We start from the raw sequence: 20,675 nt of genomic DNA, 5'->3' as shown, positions 1-20,675 counted from the left end.
AGTCACATTATGATGATTCTGATGTTTCATGTGGTTAAAAATGCAGAACTGTAAACTATGTATAATGAAGTACGATGAAAGGCAAAGAAGTTTAGTTAAATGTTCTTAAATAAAGACAATATTTGACCTATTACAGCCAGGACTTGGGATGTAGTACCCTTTTAATACAGAGAAAATGAATAATCATGTTCAGCCTGATTATTTTAAAAAGAAATGTCACCACAAATTAGACAAAAATGCAAAAATCATTTTCATTAGCTGCGCATTTAATGTATAACAACAGTACAAAGTGAATCTTTTGCTTGCAAAATAGGAGTGTTTTTTATGTACAGTATTTATACAGTAATATATAGTTTAAAAAAACATTACAGCTTAAACATCTGACAGTTTATTGCACAACACATTTATAAATTATCATCATCAAACCACACATGAAACTGATGAATTCTGTCATATTTCAACATTTAACAGGAAATGTACTTATTATTTATCGTAGTTCATCTTGTTCTTGTAGATAACATGATTCAAGGTCTTGTGGGGGATAAATGAACTCCATTGGTACGGAAATGTTAAGAAGATAGCAGTAATACTTCCAGAGACTTTATAAGAAGCCTCAAGCATAAAAAGGCATTTGTTTCCTCATTGTAAATTGGTGAAACAACCAATCAGAACTAAAACTGTGAAGTAGTCGTGATGTCGCAGATTTTTTTTTCTTTTTTTTTTCTTTTTTTTTTACAGTTATGCTGAAGTTTAGATAATTATTTTAAAGTTTAGATATGGCACTATAACTACAGGAGCAGGGGGGGACAACGAGCAATCAGGTAAAGTGTACACTGGAATGCAAAATAAAACTGGAATAAAACGTGAATTCTACGTTAAAGCACGAAAACAGTAAGGATATAAAGCGTCACTAGTGCTGTGAAGCAACAAACAGACTTTACAAGAACCCACTGCTGGACCAGTCACATATACCGTTAATCATATATCCACTCTGTTTAAGAAATATAAGAGCACCTGCTTTACACTGAGCTGAATCCCGATCCAGATCGCCTGTTTTGAAGGTGAAAAAATCAGACTTCAGCTTTTAACCTGCATTTAGTTTCCACATTATGCTCAAAGTGGATTCATTTGGTAAATCAAAAAAGCATCAAGGCCTTTATCTAATCTAGTTTGACCAGATTACTTGACAGGAGCTGCAGGTGTTCTTGGTATCTTGTACACCGAGTGCATTTCAAGTATCACGCTAAATGTAAACAATGACTGATGAGACTGGAAGGGTGGGTGCTGTTGGCCAGGTTAGGCTAATCTGATCCACTTTCAGGCTTATAGCATCATTAATCATGCTTTCTACTGCAGTTCAATTTGGTCCCCACTTATCTCTGAATGGCTGAATTACTGGTCTATTGATCATCACTGTAAAAAAAAAGTCCTATCTCAAATGGGATCTTTTCCGTACAATGGCATGTATTATTAATAGCTTCTACAGGAGCGTTTAATATGAATGAAACATGAGATATATTATATTTGGCACGAAGAGCCAGGGATTGGGTCTGAAAATATCTACACATATTTCAAATTGGAAAGTAATGATGTCTTGGTGTTGGATTATTAAACAGCCAGACCCTAAACCTATAAGCGACAAATCTGTTGTATACTTCTTTCAAAACCCAGTAGTTCAGACAATCATCATTAAATGAAAAAAAATATATGATGTTTTATGATGTCACATATGATGGAAATCCTCAAGCAGCAAAATAAAAAGTAATTTTGCTGAAATCCTAAGTGTTCTCTCTCTTAAGCCTTTAAAAACCCAGAAAAAAGACTTGGTGCAAGATGCACATCTCTGCTCCGAATGGCAACAAATGGCGATGTCACTCCAAGTTTGTGATATGTAGTGCGAATAAGTGTCCTTCATGTTTGACATATAAAAAGAACTTTGAGTCTTGTCCCATTAAATTGGCTCCTGTCTTTGAGCTCCTCCAGTGACTTTTCAAGTTGAGTCATTCTTTATTAAGTGGTGTTCTCTTCAGAGCCATGCCACACACACACTTAGTATAACCACCGACTACAAAGGCAAACCATTACCCAGCGGACAAGAATTGGTGGGAAATTCAGCAGCTGTGATGGCCTAAATCCTCCTTCTCTCTCCCTCTATAGTAGTGTTTTAGAAGTTGGATGTTTGCCTTTTGGAATTTCTTCTGAAAAATGACATTGGATTCAAAAGTCTTGCTTTGGGACGTTCTGCTGTTTGATGTGTGCTGTGGTTTGCGTATGTACATTTGTACCCGTGTATTTATCCACGTGTAACTGTCAGTTTGTATACAGTAGGTCCATTAAAACTGCAGTCTCTCTGTGCACAACAGTTTGTGTGTATGTGTGATTTAATATATCCGCACATGCATACCAGAAGTCGGTTGATTTCCACATCTGAGAGGCATATGTGTTTATAATTCCCCTGTTATGGTATATTTTGGTGTCTGTGTATCATGTGTGCATACAGAATGTGTTTATGTGTGTATATGGAAGTATTTAGGATCGTGTGTGTTTCTCAGCTCTCTGTGGACAAAGCTGAGATGATCTGCTCCACTTTATACGCCAGCTTCTGCTTTTGGGCCTGTTCATCCTGCTCCAGTGCCTCAATGATCTAAAACACACAGAGATATAGGCCATAAGGACACAAAGCATGTCACCGGTCAGCTGTAGTAAATTAGCACGCACGCGTTATGTCATGGGGTCAGATTTTGTTTTAGATTTTATTTAATTTTTGTTTATGATTGTGTTGTTTCCGTCTTTGTTCTGAATGCATTACTTATGTTTGACCACGGACTCAACGCTAATAAGTTTCACTCAATCCTTGTTACCTTACTATGTATATATAGTTTGTCGCATAAATTAGTTTTGCACTTTTAGCTGACAACAGAAGCAATTTGAAGACACACTTCGTGTTCCTGGAAATTGTTAGCGGCATTCTCAGTAATTCTTTTATTGGTTAATTGAAAATCACCCAGCATATTATCACAAAATGAATTCATTAAATTCGACACAGTCTGTTTTGTTTTTTGCCCGTTTGATTTCTGCAATCAGCCATGACCTTTTCGAGGGCTCAAAATTAAAACCGTGTTTTGGTAAGTTGTTAGCAAACAGTTGCCTGTCCGCACACCCAGCATTCACAGAACAAGACTGGCGTGTATTAAGAGATGTATTTGTGTCCAGCTGACCAATTTAACTCCAGTAATTACTCTACTTTTGTCTCCATTTTTGAGGGAATTATCTGCCCCTTTAGCTGCTAAAATAAATGACAATAAAAGAAAGTATTGGCTAAAAGAAGTCAGATTCCTAAAATCAAACAATGGCAGGAGAGACGTTAAAGTGTCCCAAACTGCAGAAAATTGAAGAGTTGGCTTATAACTCTCTGGAAGTTCAATGCAATGGAATCAATACACTGCTATTTATAAATAAATAAATGATTAATTATGGCTGCTTTGACTTCCAAAATTGATAACTTCAATTGGTAATACTGCAAAAACATGTGGTGCACATTACTGGTTTAAAGTGTATTGACTGGGCCTCACCTCTTGGCTGTATTTGCTGACATATGCGTAGATCTCATGGAGGGCACTGAGCACATTGAACTCACTGGAGTGAAGGCGAGCCTGTTCAGCCAGATAGGCATTCATATCCTGATCACTGATGGCAGGCAGGCGGTTGATGTCAGCATAGTACCTGAGAGGAGACGCACGCACACACACACGCACTGTCAGTGTGGAGGGCACAGTGATGCATACCATAGCTTTTCTTCTCACATGGAATCGGTCTGTTTTGAAAAGAATATGCTTCGACACGGGAACCTGTAAATCAGAGGTGTTGCAGCATAGAAAACAAGGAAAGCGTTACTCATGCGTTTAGTCATGTAGTAATGCAGACAATGTATTCAAAAATAAACGAACACGCTTTTTATTTCCATATGCAGATACACAAACTGAGCCTCAGCAAGAGCCTTAGGAAGATTATGTTCATCATTAAAGGTTTCAACAAAAACCCATCTGGACTCATAACTCTGAGCAATCGCATGTGTATATAAAGAATGCCCTGCCTTGCTGCATGCATCGAAGAAGTTTAATTTTACATGCAGTGCACAACTCATTTCATTGTTTCTACATATTTTTATTGCAACTACTGAATTAAAAAATGTCGGCGAATGATGAAGACCTGACCTTGATCTTTTACTAATATGATAATTAACAAATGAGTGAGATTATTATTATTACTTAAAGAACAATTATTTCATTTAAAGACGGATTTTTTGTCATGCTCGTAAAGGCACCATTGAAGATCTAGCTAGACTTTCTAATGGGTCCCTAGAGTTGCATTAACAAAGGTTGCAACACTATTGCTTTATATGGCAAAGGTGTAAAAGATATGGAACTGTGGTGTGATAAAACTTACAGAGTCATGAAAGGCGCTCTGTGTATGTGAGAGTAAATTAATAAATGTGGTGGTTCTGACAAAACATAGTATTGCTGATGAAACCAATGGCAACCAACGTTCTGGTGAGGAGCTGGATGTCTGTCAATGCTCCCAAGTTAGCGCCTGATCAATACAGGATAGTGATAAAGATATTGATGATTTAAAAATCCAATATTCCAATACATCACAGTTTTAGAGTGGCCGACAAGTGGACAAAGAATGCAATGTCAACATTCTTAACATGGTTGAAGGGTGTTTCTTCCATATCTTATTTACTTTTTAAAATTCACACTGATAAATTCCAGTTTATAATATGCAGCATTTTACCTGAAAACATTTAGGCCTAAAAGCTGCCTATAAATATACTTATCTACCGTATACAAAACATAATTTTAACATAATTATAAAAAAGCCTGCACATACACACCTTTCTACCCAGCTTTTGTAATGTGGTATGTCCTTGGCGTAGAGTAGTTTGGTGGAGGGAGAGTCTTTTCCCAGACGATGTTCGGATGTTGAGCAAGAGTCCATGAAGGTTTGGGCCACCACAGACAAACAGGCGTCTGTGATGCTACTTTTATGGATGTCAAACACAAACTGGGGATTCTTGATCACATTTACCCAGAAGCGGAGGGGAAGGCTGGGGGGGGGGGAGAATCAAATGAGCACTTTTCAGAGAAAACTGATAACACTGCTGGCTTCATTAATCTGTTAAAGTGACTGCATTTTGTCATCCAGAAGTATGTCACTTTTACGTTCCTAATGGCTTCATTCAGACATACCAATGGTAGCCACACAGAATGGAGAAAAAGCAAGTGCTTCTTAAAGCTCCGTGTGCTTATCCATTAATGTGACTGCATGCATTCAGACTGGTCTTCTGTTAAAAGTGATTAAGAGTAAATATTACTAGCTCACACCTAGAAAGCCTGTCATCACAGCTTTTACTGAAAAGTGACCTGGGTACTAATTTAGCGTTGCAGCCGCCCCATTCAGATGCTGTCAAATTAATGGAGGAAAGTGAATGAGAGCGGCTATTGAGAATAGCGGCTATACAGAAACGTAAAAAAATATATATTTTAGGCTGTGCAAGGCTATTTTGCAAAAGGAAATCATGAAATGTCCTTTTAATCATCCTTTTAGTGACTTTTTCTTTTCAAAACATGGAGATTAGAAGACTACTGAAAGATAATTTGGAATTACAGATTGTTCCCAGAAATAGGAGTTGCTTCCTTGAGAGCCATTGACCCATACAAGATAAAACCAGATGACCTACAAAATTTAACAACTCTATACTTTACTATACAATCAAAACAATACTATACAATTCTAAAAAACAAAACAGAAAAAAAATATTTGATAAGATAATCTTAACAGTTGTGTAAGACTGTGGCTAGAACATGAAAATATATTACGATTGTTACAGAAAGCTATTTCTGTAACAAGCTAAAAGTGCTGCTGAAAAGTTTCTTTTCTTAGGCTGTAAGTAGACAACAGCACTATGAGAAATCAAAAATCTTTCTCACCAGTTGCTCTTCCATGTGTGGCGGACGTCCATGTCATGGATGCCATGTCTGTCAGCCTGCTCATCCAGGAAGTCAAACATGTATTTAATTGCGAGAGGCAGAGCAGTGCCTCGACACACAGTGCTGAACAGGGTCTCAAATAAATCGTCCACAAACTTCTGCAGCGTTCCCTGAAAAGTAACAGAATGGAGATTTGCTCTGTTTTTTGTGAATATTTTGTTTGTTGTTTTTACAAATGATGACGTTTCCTACCACAGACATCTACATTAAGTTAATTAGTTAATTTCTCTAGGAATGGATGTGTCACTTTTCCTGTGGTGCAAAGGACTTTGAGTGGTCATGAAAACTTCAAAATCACCAAATAAAGGCCTCCGAGTACAAATGTTTTCTCCATGTTTGTTTTTTTCTATTCACCGTTACTACAGTTTGCAGCATGTGTTATGTGGTACCTTTGTTGCTAGTAGCCGTGTCAGGTAAATCTCAGACACCATCTTGCTGCCTCGCTCGCCCTCTTTCTGGTCCCCGTGGTCATGGTTCTTGACTAAGTGCCAAACTTTGACACCACTCTCCAGGTCGGGGGTCAGCATAGGCACACGGGAGTGGGGGCTGTCAGGGCTGGTGGGGGTGGAACGGAACGATACATCCACACCTAGATGGTTAAAGAATAGATGATAAAGAAAAATGCACAATTCCTAAAATATTTCAGTTTGTAAATGTACATTATATATCTGATAATCACTCTATTAGACTGGAGCACAAACAAAGAGAACGTCACATTGATTTCTCAGGTCTAAATAAGTGGTTGACAGTCTTCGTCGTAATCTGGAAGTGAGCAGGTGGGCTGTGTGTGTTTTGACTGTATAATCAGGTGCTGTCATTATTTCATCGGTCGTCATAATAATGATGCAGACATACACTCATTCATTAAAGAGATGGTTTCTATGGTTCTCGCTTTCTGCCACTAAGTGTTTTGTGTTTTCAGCTTTTCGACTTACAGCGTGGCATCGCTTGAAGTTCTTGTGTTTTTAAAAGGAATATATTAAACCCAACGACAAACATTTATGTAAAGTGCATGATTTTATTGACGTTAAGATCAGGTCAGCTTGTGTTATACCTACTGTATAGAAACGTGAAGTGAAAAGACAGTTCCATGTCAGCTTATATATAAAACCTAATAAACAACATACTTGATTTGCTTTTGTAAATGCAGAATATTTCTTGAATATTTTTTCTAGACTATCATGCTTCCTTTATTTAACATGCCTTCTAACAGTGTCAACTAATGTGCTTTACAGCAGATTGATAAGTGACAGAAACAGATGGTGCATCACTACTGTGAGGTGGATGAATATTAAGTATTTGAATTTCCTAAGCAGTACTAACCATATCTGCTGATACTGCGTGGGAAGCTGGCTGAAGAAGGAATGTTGAAAGAGGACATCTGTTTGGGCACCAAGGCCACCACACAGCGATCAGATACCTGAAAAACAAAGGTAGAGCCTTGTGAATTTTTTGCTAGCAGCTGTTGGTCAAAAGTAATCATGGCAGGAATTCCAAATATTTTTTGAGCTTCAAACCAAGAGCCAAGGATTTTCAGAATTATGACGGAAAGGTTTTGAATGTCCTCTGTGGGCTTTGTAAATTTATAAAAGACAGGCTTTTAGTTCAACTGCAGTCTCCTGTAAAAATCCACTATCATCAGATAGATGAAAATAAAAGGCAGCACAGCATCTACTGGAACAGCTTTATATTACTGTACCAAATATAAATTGCAGGAGAACTCAACACACTGCAGATGCTACAAACACCCAAATAAAGAAATACTCTGCAAGTAGCCCAAACAATGACCAAACTAAAAAATTGATGGATTCAGCAAAGACATGCATTGTGTTGTAAACCAAAGTAATTCCAACCATGATGTTTCTGCAGCCCCAGGAAACACTTTTACCGTTGCTACACTGTGCCTTTCTATATCATATATTTGGAGGTGTAGTATTTGCAGCCCTTTCTGTATTTGTAGTTGAGTTCAGGTCCTTTCTTATTTAAGTAGGTGATGATCATAACTAAATGCATGAAAGGTTTTTTCTAAACTCTCACATCAATACTTAACTCAACATTGCCCTCCAGTGATGCTCATGATAACTTAGCTTAATCTTTTGCAGCATGTAAGTAAAGTGAAATATTTATGTAATAGACTGCTAAATGTTTTCACATAACAATACAGGCACTTTTTTCTAGTGTCGGTCCTAGATCCTGTCTGTGGAACAGCACTGGGGAAATGCTGAATATTGTAGCTCTGCTCTATGAGCTATGATGAAGACCGGTTATCCGCAGTATGAGAGAAATTCCACATTCAGACTTAGCTTTGCACTATTCTGCAAAAGCTGCATTATAGCGAATACCAAATTCAGCTTAGCGACAAAACATGCATTTCCTAGCTAGTCGAAAGATTAAAAATGAAAGAGCTAAATTGTTTATCTCCTCTAGAGATAAGACAGAATGCATTCTCTCCTCTCAAAACATACTTTTAGTGCAGAAAATGTGGCTTTTCTTTGTCTTTACTGGTCTCTGTGTTTTTAGAAAAGTATGTTTTCTCTGTGCATGGTACAGTTGGCCCAAAGCTGACAGTGTAGATGAACATTTGACTGACAAAGGAACAGGATGACTCATCTGAGGTTAGTGACCTGTGTAGTCGCATTTATGAGCTGGGAAGGAAAAAAAAGTGTTGTAAAGAGACGGGCACACAAGTGCATGTTTGGTTGACTAAGTGTGTTTGTGACCACGAGGTTGGAAAAAAATGTAGGCAGTGATGAGGTGAGTGAGATGAATGTAAATGAGTAATACTTTGCCCTTCATCAACAATATCTAGTGAGCAACTGAGTAATCCGTCTGAAAAATTCAGACTTTCCAGGTATAAAATTGCAATCGTTTTTTACAAGCTTTGAGGTAATTAGAGCTGAAGTAAAGCGTCAGTCGACAGACGTTAATTTTAAAAATGTTTGAGTCACTAAAATGTCAAACATTTCCGCCGTCTTTTTTCACATGTGAGGGTTTTTTTTGCTTTTGCTTTTATTGCACTTAGTATTGGTTCAGGCTGGATATAAAGTCAATCTCCAAACCCAATATCCCAGCAAATAAGCTGATAACAGTTGATCTCAGTGACAGCCGACACCAGCTGATTGCTCGAATGATACCCGGCTACTCATCCATTATTTTATAAGGTAGGATTTTTTTTGTTGCTATCCTTCTGTAAGCTGCTTTACAACCCACCCCCACCCCACATCCTTCTATTCATGCAGCATTTGCCAAAATCATTGTAATATATGTTGACATGATATGCATTGATGCTTTTTTATGTTTTCTTACTGCTTCTCTCCCTGTCCCAGGCTTGTATGCTTTGGGGAACACTAGGACATACACATGCCTCACTCTGTATTATAAACCAAGCTGCCTCCCACTTTGGTGGTCTGCTTAAGCTGCAAAAATTCCCATCTATCTCTGTGCTAAATTGCTGACCCTCTTCCCCTTTACCAATCCATATATTTACACATCACTTAACTTTGGAGAGTGGAGTCTGAACGCCAAAGTCTAACTATATTCTGCTGTTGTAATAAGTCATTCATTTCAGATGTGGGTTATCTGATTGGAATCCGTTTTATATACTCTACCGTTGGTCGGAGAAACAAGCAAGTTTTAGCATATCACCTTGATTATAAGACACTGTAATGGGCGCAAATAACTGAATTATTCATAAACTCAAAAATCAGTTTTTACTTGTAGTCGTGGTATGATTGTTATTAACAGACCTGGTAGTGCATGAGGGTGTTGAGTCTCTTCCAGTCGCTCTCTATCTTTGTTGTGATGTCCTCATCCTGCAGAACCACACGAGCTGTTCTGCCCTGCCGCCACTCTGTAGGAAAATACAATCAATAATAAATGTGTGACATATGGCACTTTGAGGAATGTTGGTATCCCAAGTTTTTGACAGTTACATATTGTCAAATGTCGATCATTTGTCTGCCCCTTGGCGCTGCAGTTGAGGTCATGTTATTCTTTCGCACTATATTTTATTCTTTGAAACTCTGCAAGTTGTCAAGTGTAGCAACCAAAGTGTCACCAAGACAGCTTCCTGTGCATTTCTACTTGACAATTAAAGTGATTGTGATTCTGTGAACAAAATAAAAATGACAGTGTCTTCACAGAGCTTTAAGCTGCCCAAAGCAACAAAGAGAAACTGATCCTCTCCAAATCCCTAGCCTGGAAAAGCCCCTTAGGGTATAACACTACAAGCCCAAAGCACGATCAGCCACTACCTACAAGTTATCTTATTTACTGCCTTTGAAGGTGCATGTCAGTTGGATTTGTGCCGAGTCATTCGGTATTGGATGACATGTTGTGGGCGTAAGCCTAGGTGTAGGTGCACTGTCAGAACGGTTTAACGTCAGTGTTAGAGTGTTGTTCTGATTAGGGCTGTAAACAGGTAAGGGGGGGTGGGGGGGAGTCTTGACGAAACTGATGTGGAGCCCTTTCTAGATGTCATATTTGGTATTTGGTATATTGTCATTTGGCACGCTCGATTTCTGCTCTGTTTTCCCCAGCTGTCATTATTCCACATGTGATGTGCCACAGAAATAGTGCAATCTTAGTTTTGCCCCAAAATATATAACACAATTACTGTACTGAAATTATTCCTTCACAATGGGATTGCACTCTGTGCAGCCTCACCTAGATCCATGTCTGTAGCCCGTGGCCGCTGTGAGTACGGCATGTTCTTGTACACTGCATCCAGGATCTTCTCCTTTACCTGGGTAATGGTGTCACAGTTGAGCACCTTGACAGGGATTTCTGGGCTGTTCTCATTGTCGGGGTTCACACAGCTCAGCGTCTGGAGATCCAGGATAGAGAGAAGGGGGAAGAAAAGGAAGGAGGCAGAGAGAAATGTGTTGATTGATACGGAAGTCCTTTCATTACCTGCTCTTCACCAAACTGTCCTGGTGGAGAGCATCTTGGCCAGAAATGTAATTTCACACCTCCAGGATGTGCTTGTGCAGCTCTGGCAGGGGCATTAAACAAGTAATGAGACACAGACTCTCAGAATCTCCGACATGGCGATCAGAGAGGTGTCATCCTGTCGCTGGCTGGCTCTGCCATGCAGCTAAAGCCTGAGGGGGAACCTATTCTGATGGGGCGCTGGAGGAACCCAGCTGGCTTCATTTCAAAAGAAATGTAAAAGAAAGAGACATGTTGCATTATCCAGGTAGTCTTACCTCGTGAATGTACTGGTTTAGCACATGACGGTTAAGCTTATATAGACTCAGTCTAATATTTGTAATTGTAAAGGTAGCTAATATAATACTTTTTTTTCACTAATTTGGGTGAACGATGTCCAGTGGAAACAGTATTTGATTAAAAAGGATATTTGTTGTATGGGGTTTTGAGGCAAGTGTGTGAACCGCTTTAAAAATGGAATTTCGAAAATGTTTTGTCGAATTTTAAGCTTAACGAAATGGGCATCTGGCTATGCAAGAATGTTTATTTCATTTTATCAAAGGTATGCAAACATTCAAAGCAATCATCAAATTATAACCACAGCCTTGGCATATTCAACATTTCTGGGGATCTGTCAAGGCACTTTGCCAAGAGATGTGCAAAAATTAAAGCAGACAAAAGGTAGAGAGTTTTTTGTTTCTCTTTCTCTATCCATGTCTTTGTGACTCACCAGCGTCTTGTATTCAATCTGCTGGCGGATGAGTTTGTCTTCACTCAGGGAATAGCGTGCCTCTCCTGTGATGGAGTCTATGGGTCCTTTCTCCATTTGCTGTTTGATGGCACAGAACAGCATGAAGAGAGGCTCGCCAGCACACTCCTTTGTTTTGGAAAAGAACCCAGGGATTAGGTTGAAAGGTGGGAGAAAGGAAAAGAAGACATAAAAAAAGTAGTGAAGGGAAGGATGGAAATCAGTATTCATCAGCAGAGGTGATGAGACTGAGTAACTGGAGCATGACACATCAAACATAATAAAATTGAGCTTTTATACAAAGCTGGAGACATGTTTGACCTCGCAGGTAACCATTATCCTTCCAGGGTGTTGTTAGAACACATCGATATTAGGCATTTAAAATCACAGCCGCAACACAAACATGCACAGCAGTCTATTTCAGAATCAATGCAAATAACTTTAAGCGAAACCATAGTAGCTCTCACCATCTTAGCAGTGAGATGTGAGAAGGATTTCGTTTTACCTTGAGAAATTTGTGGAGCAAGAAAGCAAACCAGTTTGTCAGCATCTTCTCTGCCACTGACTCTGTTCTGTAAGACAAAGAGAGAGTGTACTCATTTATTAGCAAAGGCACCCCTCTGAGAGCTGGAGTGGTCTGATCTTTATAATTTAAGACGTAGACGAGCCTGGCATTGTTGAAACCAAAGAAAAATTTAACAAGGAGAGTTCTGATGATATAGCCGCTTGATCTCGAAGGACTCCAGCAGACTTTGGGTTAAGTGCTGCTAGTGCCCAGCATTTTTGGGTCATGACATAATTGCTTAGAGACAGGTTTGAAGGCCACTTTGAGTCACTCTGTTTCTTCCTTGCAGTGTCTGCACTTAGCTACTTTATATGAGTCCACATGGGTAAAAAATTTATGATTTACTGTCATATATTCTAACTAAATATGTAAAAAAAAAAATTTCTGTGGCAATTTTTAAATCCGATCCAAGGCCTACAGCATTTTAGCTACAAATTCCGTGTCCTAAACCTGTCGCACTTTTCTTTTGTTCTTACCCAGATTTCAATCTTAACCTGCACTGAATCAACTGTTGACGGCGTCCCATTAAACTTTAGAGTGCTTCCGCAAGAGCTGCATGTTTGGGCTAACAAGTTCTTGTTGTACTAGCTCCCATGTGAACTCATCCTTATATTTAATGAGTGTGCGTCAGATTGTGAGAGCAACCCCCCCACCCCCCACCCCTTTTTTTAAGACCTCATGAAACATTCAGTAGGCCGGTCTCAGCACTGGGAAAACAATCGGCAGATAACCAGAGGTGGAGGAAAAAGGGAGAGAGGCGAGAGAAGGGAGGAAGAGGAGAGGTGATGGGGAAAGAAATGTGAGCTACAGCTGAATGTTTCATGAGTGGCACACAGAAGATAAGTCAGACTGACAACAACTCTGCTGCCGCTGCACTCACTCTTCCCCATTAGGTTCTCCTCCTCTGCCAGTCCCTCCCACTCTCTATCACTTTTAACACTCCTGTCTTTCACCTGTCTGCTCAGGCATCCTGTTTCTCAGACTCATAGCGGATGTTTCACACTGCTGCACAAAACAAAGCTGTACAAAGGTGGGCTTCCCATTACTGGCCTAGTTATTCAACCATCAGAAGTGCAGCAACTGGGCCGGAAAGAACAATGCACAAAGGAATTATCTATGCCAAAAGATAAGCAGCATTGATCAGAATTGGTCGGGTTTGTGACCGAAAAAATCTCTAGTTTTAATCCTCTCACCACAGAGAAAAAAGGGAGTCCAGTGTTGCGAAACTGAATGATGTACCCGACATGACCTCCCAACCGAAATTTAATGGGCTTTTCAAATTTCTGACTTTCTTGCATGTCTAGCTTTTAGGGACTTTCTTTAAACATTTTGGAGAACAACTGATTTCTTCTTTTCTGCAAGCACAGCTGAGATCTGATTAGAGATCTAAATTCTGCTTTGTCCACAAAAGCCACAGGACTGTGGCTCAGTAGGACCACTCTCTCTGATATCAATTTAAATAAATGAATTCATGTTCTGTTCTGTCCTGCAGTTTTACCTTAAATTTATGCGTCTTACATTTTACCAAAGAACTGGAAATGAAAGTTTTCAGCTGACAAAAAATAACTCGGTATGTTACACAGCTTTTTGTTAATTGGGTTTTAGCACTGTGAATGATTCTGCTTACCTGCGGAGGAGTAGTTTGGGGTGGTTCTTGCTCTCCAGATTGCGTTCTATAAGATCTGAGAGCAGATGTTTCAGGATGTCTGTGGCGTACTCCAGCCGTCCCTGCAGAGCGGTCATGATGAGCGAGGCAACGTAGCCGCGGTCACGCATGGAGAAGGAGCGCTGCAGCTCCAGTGTGCGTATGAATGTCAGCAGGAAAACCTTATTATTCACCAGCTGAGCAAATTGCTTCAAGGCTTTCTCCACATTCGCCTGTCCGCTCCCTGGCACCTGCACGCATCATGCATTTTTGCACACACAGAAAGGTGAGTGCGCTCATTAGATGGTACACACTCATGGATGAGTTATAACAGAAATACAGACCAGAGTAGAAATTCTCCCCTTCAAAGGGTCGGTACAAACCAGAATTACTGGTGTTGCTAAAGCCTTTGCCTAGAAGTGAGTGAAGGTTATGCAAATACTGCCCCACCCTTAAAAGTGTAGATTTAAAGGAATATATAAAAAATAATAAAAACCTTTTTTGCACTAAATAAAGAACCTTTGTTATGTGTCAAGTGCAATCAGAGGATTTCTAAAGAGTTAATTGGTTCTTAAGAAATGCTATAATTTGTACCCTAATAATATCTTGATTAAACTATCTTTAATTGGTAACATCAGCCTTGACCTTTACATTCCAAGCTTCTTCTTCTTCTTCTTTTTTTTTTTTACACAAAAAAATTAAAAGCCAAATACTTTTTTTTCTCCAGATTTTCTTAAAAACTGAATAGAGAATGCCTCAAAAATTAAATAATTTGCCTATCCTTTGAGACAATAATGAAAACACTTCTTTCAAATACATTTTAAGAAACAGAAATGACTTCAAACCCAGTAGAAGGCTCAGAGATTAATGGAAGCAAAAAATTCCCAGTATGAGCAGTCAAAAACTCAAATTAAAAACATTAATAAAATTTGGCTATAAGGACACTTCTTGTGAAGGTCTGCACCATTGACAGCTTTGCAGCTGTTTTACAGTAGATTTCCTCCTTGAAGTCCCTTTCTGTCCACTTATGTGCAGGGACCTCGAACTCGAAAGCAAAAATCTACTTCTCTGCAAAACTGACTCAACCTTTATGTCAAGGATAATTACTGGTGGTGAGTTTGGTCTCCACAGTGCCCAAGCTAGAAGAAGGCGCCCCAGGTTAGGAGTGGCACCAGTCAATTGTAAAGCCACAGTCTCCACTCAAACTGCTTCCCATTCTCTTCCCGAAAATGGAAATCAAGTTGCATGGTTGGTGTTTTGACACAGTGGAGCAGATTCAGCAGGCATTACAAATGTGCAAGTTCAAGTGGTCTGAACAGCCCTACCGGTCAGGGATGTGAAAATAGCAGGAGCACTGGAAGTGACCTTGAAATAGAGTGCAGTCAAATTTTAATCAGGTATATTCTTTTGCTTTTTATGGGCAGCGGCCCAAAACTTTTTGACCTCAAACTGATGTGAATATTCTCACAGACAGTTTGACAGCTTTGGCCAAAAAGCCAGTAGCAATTATTTTTGGAGTATACTGAAGCTTTAAGGTCAAGACGTCAGAAAAATGGTTGACACTGCATTCAAGTGTTGCAGCCTCTTCTTCAAAGGTTCCTCACCTCCAGTTCTCTGAGGACAGGATGATCATCTATACCGGGGAAGAGAACTCTCATGGCATAAGTGCGATAATCCAAGTAGGGAATGCCGGCTCTGTCCAGATCACTGGTTAATTCATTGATGTCAGTCTGTAGTTCTGCAAAGGCTGCACATGACACATGTATAAAATGTTTTGCCCAACATTTTAGTAGTGTAAGACAGTAATTCCAAATAAAAAACTTTTACATTTGCATCTTTGAAATTTGATATCTATAGCTTGAATATTAACTATAATTTTGCTCATCTTTTAATTAAGCCACCTTATATAGTGCTGTGAAAAAGCATATGCCTAGTTTTTTGGGGTTTTCAGGTTTCAGTTTTCAGTTTTATTTGTCATATGCAAGTTAGCACAGGGTCAACATTGCAATGAAATATGTTTGACAAGCAGCAGTCACTCAGCAGCATGGTACAGTAGAAGAAAATATAATAAAATATAATAAAATAAAAAAATAAATAGAAAAATAGTAAAGAGCAAAATATTAGAGAGACGTGGTAAAAGAGAAAAGATGACTAAATATATATGTATCTATAAATATAAATATATGTACACTAGTGATTAAATAAGAAAATCTTGAAAAGAAATATGACGGGGGGCAGATGGGATATTGTTTTATATGCATATTTGTCGTATTTACATGTTTCAGATCAGACAAGCTTTATTGTTAGCCTAAGATGATCCGAGTTAATACAAAATGCAGTTTTCAAATGAGTCATTTTTAAGGGCAAAAAGTTATCCACAGAATATTTTCCTAAAAGTTTTGGAGATCATCCGGATGTTTTCTGGCAGATATGTCTTTGTTCTTTTTGGTTGTCAGTGGTTTTCAACTTGGAGGTCTCCTATGAATGCCATTTTTGCTCAGTCTCTTTCTTATTTTTGAATCATTAATCAATGACCTCAACTGAGGCAAGAGAGGCCTGCAGGTCTTTACATGCTGTCTGGGTTCTTTTGTGACCTCTTGGACAAGTCATCAATGCGCTCTTCCATGTTCTCACTCTGGTTCAGTTGAGCCCCAAAGCCTTAGAAATGCTTTTGTAACCCTTTTTAGACTGATGTCAGTGACTCTGTTTCTCATTTTTCTTTCGATTGTGGCATGATGTGTTTCTTTTTGTGATCTTTTAGCACATTCAATTTGTCAGAAAGAGTCCTGTCAAGGCTGAGTGTAGCTAGTAAAATTGAAGTCAGCTTTTCACAAAATGTGGTTAATCACAGCTAATTCACGATTTAACAAAGAGGGAGGATTACGTTTTTCACATCTCAGGTTATCTGAGCTCTCATGTGATCTGAAACATGTGTGACAAATATGCAATAAAATAAGAAATCAGGAAGCGGGCAAATGCTTTTTCACAGCACTGTAAATCATTTTGTACACATAATTCTGACATAAGCTTTTAAAAGAATATAATGCAATTATACATTTCATGTTAATTTGGGAATATGATTGAGCGGATTTAAGATATTTTTATCTTTTAGTTCGTACTGACCCTCTTTGCACTCCAGAGCCACTCTGGATTCCAGATTGTCCATCTGCATCTGCAGGCGCTTCAAAGTGAGGTCATTCTCATGTGACTTCCGCCTGTAGGCCAGCAGAACTATTACAACGATGATGAGGAGCAGCCCTCCTCCAGCTGTGATACTGAGGATAGCAGGAAGGGTGAGCAGGCTGTCGGATCGGATGTGAACCTCTCCTGGAGAGATGTGGAGTCCGCCGACTTGAACCTGAATAATTGCACGATAAAATTGAAAGATTTAAAGATTTTCAATAAAATCTTTAAAACATGTTCAAAAAAAGGCAAAGCCAAAAAATAAATAAATAAAATGATCACATCAAATGTTAAAGATTTGCCTGTATAGTTGCCTTTGAATAAACTAATATCCAGGCACACACACTTACTTTTCTTTTAATAGCTCTACTGTCAATACTTGCAAGAGTGCATGTCAATAATTGTAGAAGGCAATGTTCGCTACTTTGGAACCTACTAGACCATGAGTGACAAACAATGACAGAAAGCCAACAACTAAGTGAAAGCCTGTCAATGACCCACAAATACAGACAAGCACTGACCTGCAGAGAGTGACCCACATTCATGCAGACAGGGAAACAGATGGACAGACAGACAGAGAATTGCCGGATAGGCACAGAGTTGAAACTGACCAGGACTTTGTGTTGCCCGGTGAGGTTTGGTGGCTCACAGAGTAACTGAGTGTCCGACACAGTAAGAGAACAAGGTGTATCCCCGATCAGCACCGTGTAGTTGAGCCTAGCTCCACCAGATGCAGATGGCACCAGGTTACGTCCCTGCAACATATAATATAAAATTTAAATATATCAAGCACATTTCACATTTTAAGACCAAACATTAAACCTGAACTCTGTACTGAGAATCTTAAAAAAACAATATTTGTTTGATCTAAGAGATCCAATTAAAAACATGATTCTGTGCATGAACTATTTGACCAGACAAGCAACTGTTCACCAGAAAAATAGTATGCTTTAGCATCATTCAATGTTTATGCATCAGTGGAGTTAGTGTAAACAGCTATAAGGGCATTCACAGAGCACATCACCTGCCAGGGCCTAGGCGCTACTTTGCAAGTTTGCAAAGAACCAAAAGTTAATTGGTTTTTCTGGTCCCCATTCTGCACCTTTCCACCAAGTTTTATGAAATTCAGCTTGGGTAGTTTTTGCATATTCTTGCTGAGAGACAAAACAAACAGCACTGATCACATCCCTTTGCCTTGGCTTTTGTCTTGCGAAGAAGGCTTTCTGTCAGTTTCTGTACTGCACTGCGGACTGCCACAGAGTCTATTTTTTATTTTTTTTTGCAAGAAAGCTGCTAAATTATTTTAGCTAACAAAGGCAGATTACTTCAAGACACAAACCAATATGCCATGCTGTTCTCTCTTGGCAAACGTAGCTAAAGATTTAACTTCCTTGCAGTGGCACATGAAAGTAAAGGGAAGAAAAGTAAGGCAGAAAAAAATTATTTTAAAAAGTACAAAAGAAGTGTTGTCCGTTCTTTGACTGGAAGCATTTGAGTTCACAGGGAGAAGAACATCAGACAGAAAAAGTCAGCAGTTATGTCCACCGTGGTCTGAAATATTTATTAAAAAGGCATAAAAATTAATGGGGAAACAGAGGGGTTGATGTGTGTGGAAGAAATAAAATCTGATCAAATGGGATAAGATTTTTTTGATCACTGAATCAAGCAACAGACTATTTATAGCACTGAGCATAAGGATAGAATTACATTAGGTTATGTGTACTGAAGATAAAACAAATGCTGTTATGAAAGCCACTTAGTGTTTTTAAGGTTTTGCCTTACTCTGAAATGGGAACTGAAACTAGACTCATTTCTGGGAAGCTCTCCGTCAACTTACTTTGAGTATGATGGGAGCTCCAGGTTTCTGCTCCAAAACACCCGAAAGGCTGAGGGGCTCCAGGTAAGGGTTGGGGTAGTAGACAAAGCTTGTGTTGTTATAGGTGAGCAGAGCTTGGACATTGTTGAAGACAAATCCAAACTCATCCACATGTTTCACTGTCTCATGGTCTGTGGTGTACTCCACCTTCAGAGATGGAGCGAAGCAGCTGATGGTGGTTGTGTTCAGAACTTTGCACACCTGGAGAAGAATCAGATCAGGTTTTTTAAGTTACACCACATTATCCACAACCTGACAATGTAGTGAGTGAAATATTACAGCAGCCAGACTGTACGTATTATGATATACAAGTTTTATATCTTCCAGTAATTATTCATTTAACCTCAAAGGAAAATTAAGTACAGCAATTAATGAAGCACCACTTGTAGTTTTTATATATGTAGGAACCATTTTTGCTAAATAGATCTGAACAGATGTCTCACTTCGTGCCCAAATGTTATACTGCTAATAACTATCCTGTTATTTCGAACATCCAGATGTTGGACCCTTTAAAATCCTATTCAACTTGCATATTAACAGAATAATATCTACTAGAATCTGTTTCATATTAAGCCAATCACTCGATTACGAGAGTGAAATTCTGTGGGCTTTTTCGCCCCTATACTTCTTCAAAGTCTCCTTTAAAAATGAGCTGTCCCTTTAAATTTCACCAGCTTGACACCAGTTTCTAGTTAGCTTTAGTCAGATCTAGTTTTGCACAGAAAGCTATTTGAAGTAAATTAAATGCTTTTGTGATTCTTAACATTTTCAAGTAATTCCAGTTATGTTTTCGAGATATGTGTGATAAAGATGCTGCCCTCATTAAATTCACCAGTGACCCTTTTCTAGCAGCCGTTTCGGGTTAAAGTTCAACTTTAATCCCTTCAGATCTCAGCTTTGCCAGTAACACTGTCGAACATGCAGCTTTAATTGACTGGCTGAAAATTTGGGCTGGCATCGTTAACACATCATTTAATTGGCTCTGGGCAAACTTCTCACATACAACATGTTCCACATAAAAACACCCTAATTTATCAAACACAAAAACTGAAGGTCCTTGTTTTCTCTTACATTCGTGCAAGCAAATAATGCCATCATTCTCTCTCTGGCATCTCTGCAATAGTTATCTTTTCTGCCAGGGTGCAGTCCTAAAGCAAATCCATGACTAGTAAGAAGTGGAAAACTTGCTCCCAAAGGACCCTGGTCTTTTGCCAACAGGGTCCCAACACTTTATAACAATCAATCACTTTGAGCGACCTGCCTGAGCAGTTCAGGCGAGCAGAATTAGCTCCATAAATCACCTCCAAAAGTGAGTTGTTCATCCATATCATTTTTTAAATCTTCTTTTGGAATGATCCTTTATGTAAACCTGTTCTCACTTCTTTTTTCCTCCCCAAACCTCTTCCTCTTCAATCACATTATAAAAATGATTATACCACAGCACTGAATCTGTCTAAATACAATCATAACAAATCACAGATTTAGAGTAAATTTATTGATGTATGCTTTTTAAAAACTAAATATAACTATAAATCAGCAGTTTTTACACTCACATTGACAGATTCATGCCCAGCATATTTGACTCTGACGCGTGGTTCCTGAACTACATCCAGATTGGTGCCAGTCACGGTCAGAGTGGTGTGTCCACTGTTTAGAGGAAAGAAATACATATTTATTGT

General features: G+C 38.9%; 1 protein-coding gene across 1 annotated transcript in view; it reads right to left on the bottom strand.

The window, feature by feature from the left end:
• Positions 1 to 245: 245 nt before the first annotated feature.
• LOC101472029 (plexin-A2) overlaps positions 246 to 20,675 on the bottom strand; it is an 85,453-nt gene continuing 65,023 nt past the window's right edge. Inside the window, exons 17-32 of the mRNA XM_004547488.3 lie at positions 20,550 to 20,643; positions 18,958 to 19,197; positions 17,732 to 17,875; positions 17,061 to 17,295; positions 15,542 to 15,684; positions 13,920 to 14,188; positions 12,233 to 12,299; positions 11,710 to 11,856; positions 10,716 to 10,875; positions 9,797 to 9,900; positions 7,374 to 7,470; positions 6,440 to 6,639; positions 5,991 to 6,160; positions 4,895 to 5,107; positions 3,573 to 3,723; positions 246 to 2,644 (exon numbers count right to left, since the gene is read on the bottom strand). Of these exons, the coding sequence (XP_004547545.1) occupies positions 2,549 to 2,644; positions 3,573 to 3,723; positions 4,895 to 5,107; positions 5,991 to 6,160; positions 6,440 to 6,639; positions 7,374 to 7,470; positions 9,797 to 9,900; positions 10,716 to 10,875; positions 11,710 to 11,856; positions 12,233 to 12,299; positions 13,920 to 14,188; positions 15,542 to 15,684; positions 17,061 to 17,295; positions 17,732 to 17,875; positions 18,958 to 19,197; positions 20,550 to 20,643 (2,530 nt within the window). The 3' untranslated portion in view covers positions 246 to 2,548. The remainder of the gene's footprint in view (positions 2,645 to 3,572; positions 3,724 to 4,894; positions 5,108 to 5,990; positions 6,161 to 6,439; positions 6,640 to 7,373; positions 7,471 to 9,796; positions 9,901 to 10,715; positions 10,876 to 11,709; positions 11,857 to 12,232; positions 12,300 to 13,919; positions 14,189 to 15,541; positions 15,685 to 17,060; positions 17,296 to 17,731; positions 17,876 to 18,957; positions 19,198 to 20,549; positions 20,644 to 20,675) is intronic.

Source organism: Maylandia zebra, linkage group LG5 (genome assembly GCF_041146795.1).
Source record: "Maylandia zebra isolate NMK-2024a linkage group LG5, Mzebra_GT3a, whole genome shotgun sequence".
In the NCBI taxonomy this organism is placed as follows: domain Eukaryota; kingdom Metazoa; phylum Chordata; class Actinopteri; order Cichliformes; family Cichlidae; genus Maylandia; species Maylandia zebra.
The sequence above is the reverse complement of the archived record's forward strand: the minus strand, read 5'-3'. Positions and strand labels throughout refer to the sequence as shown.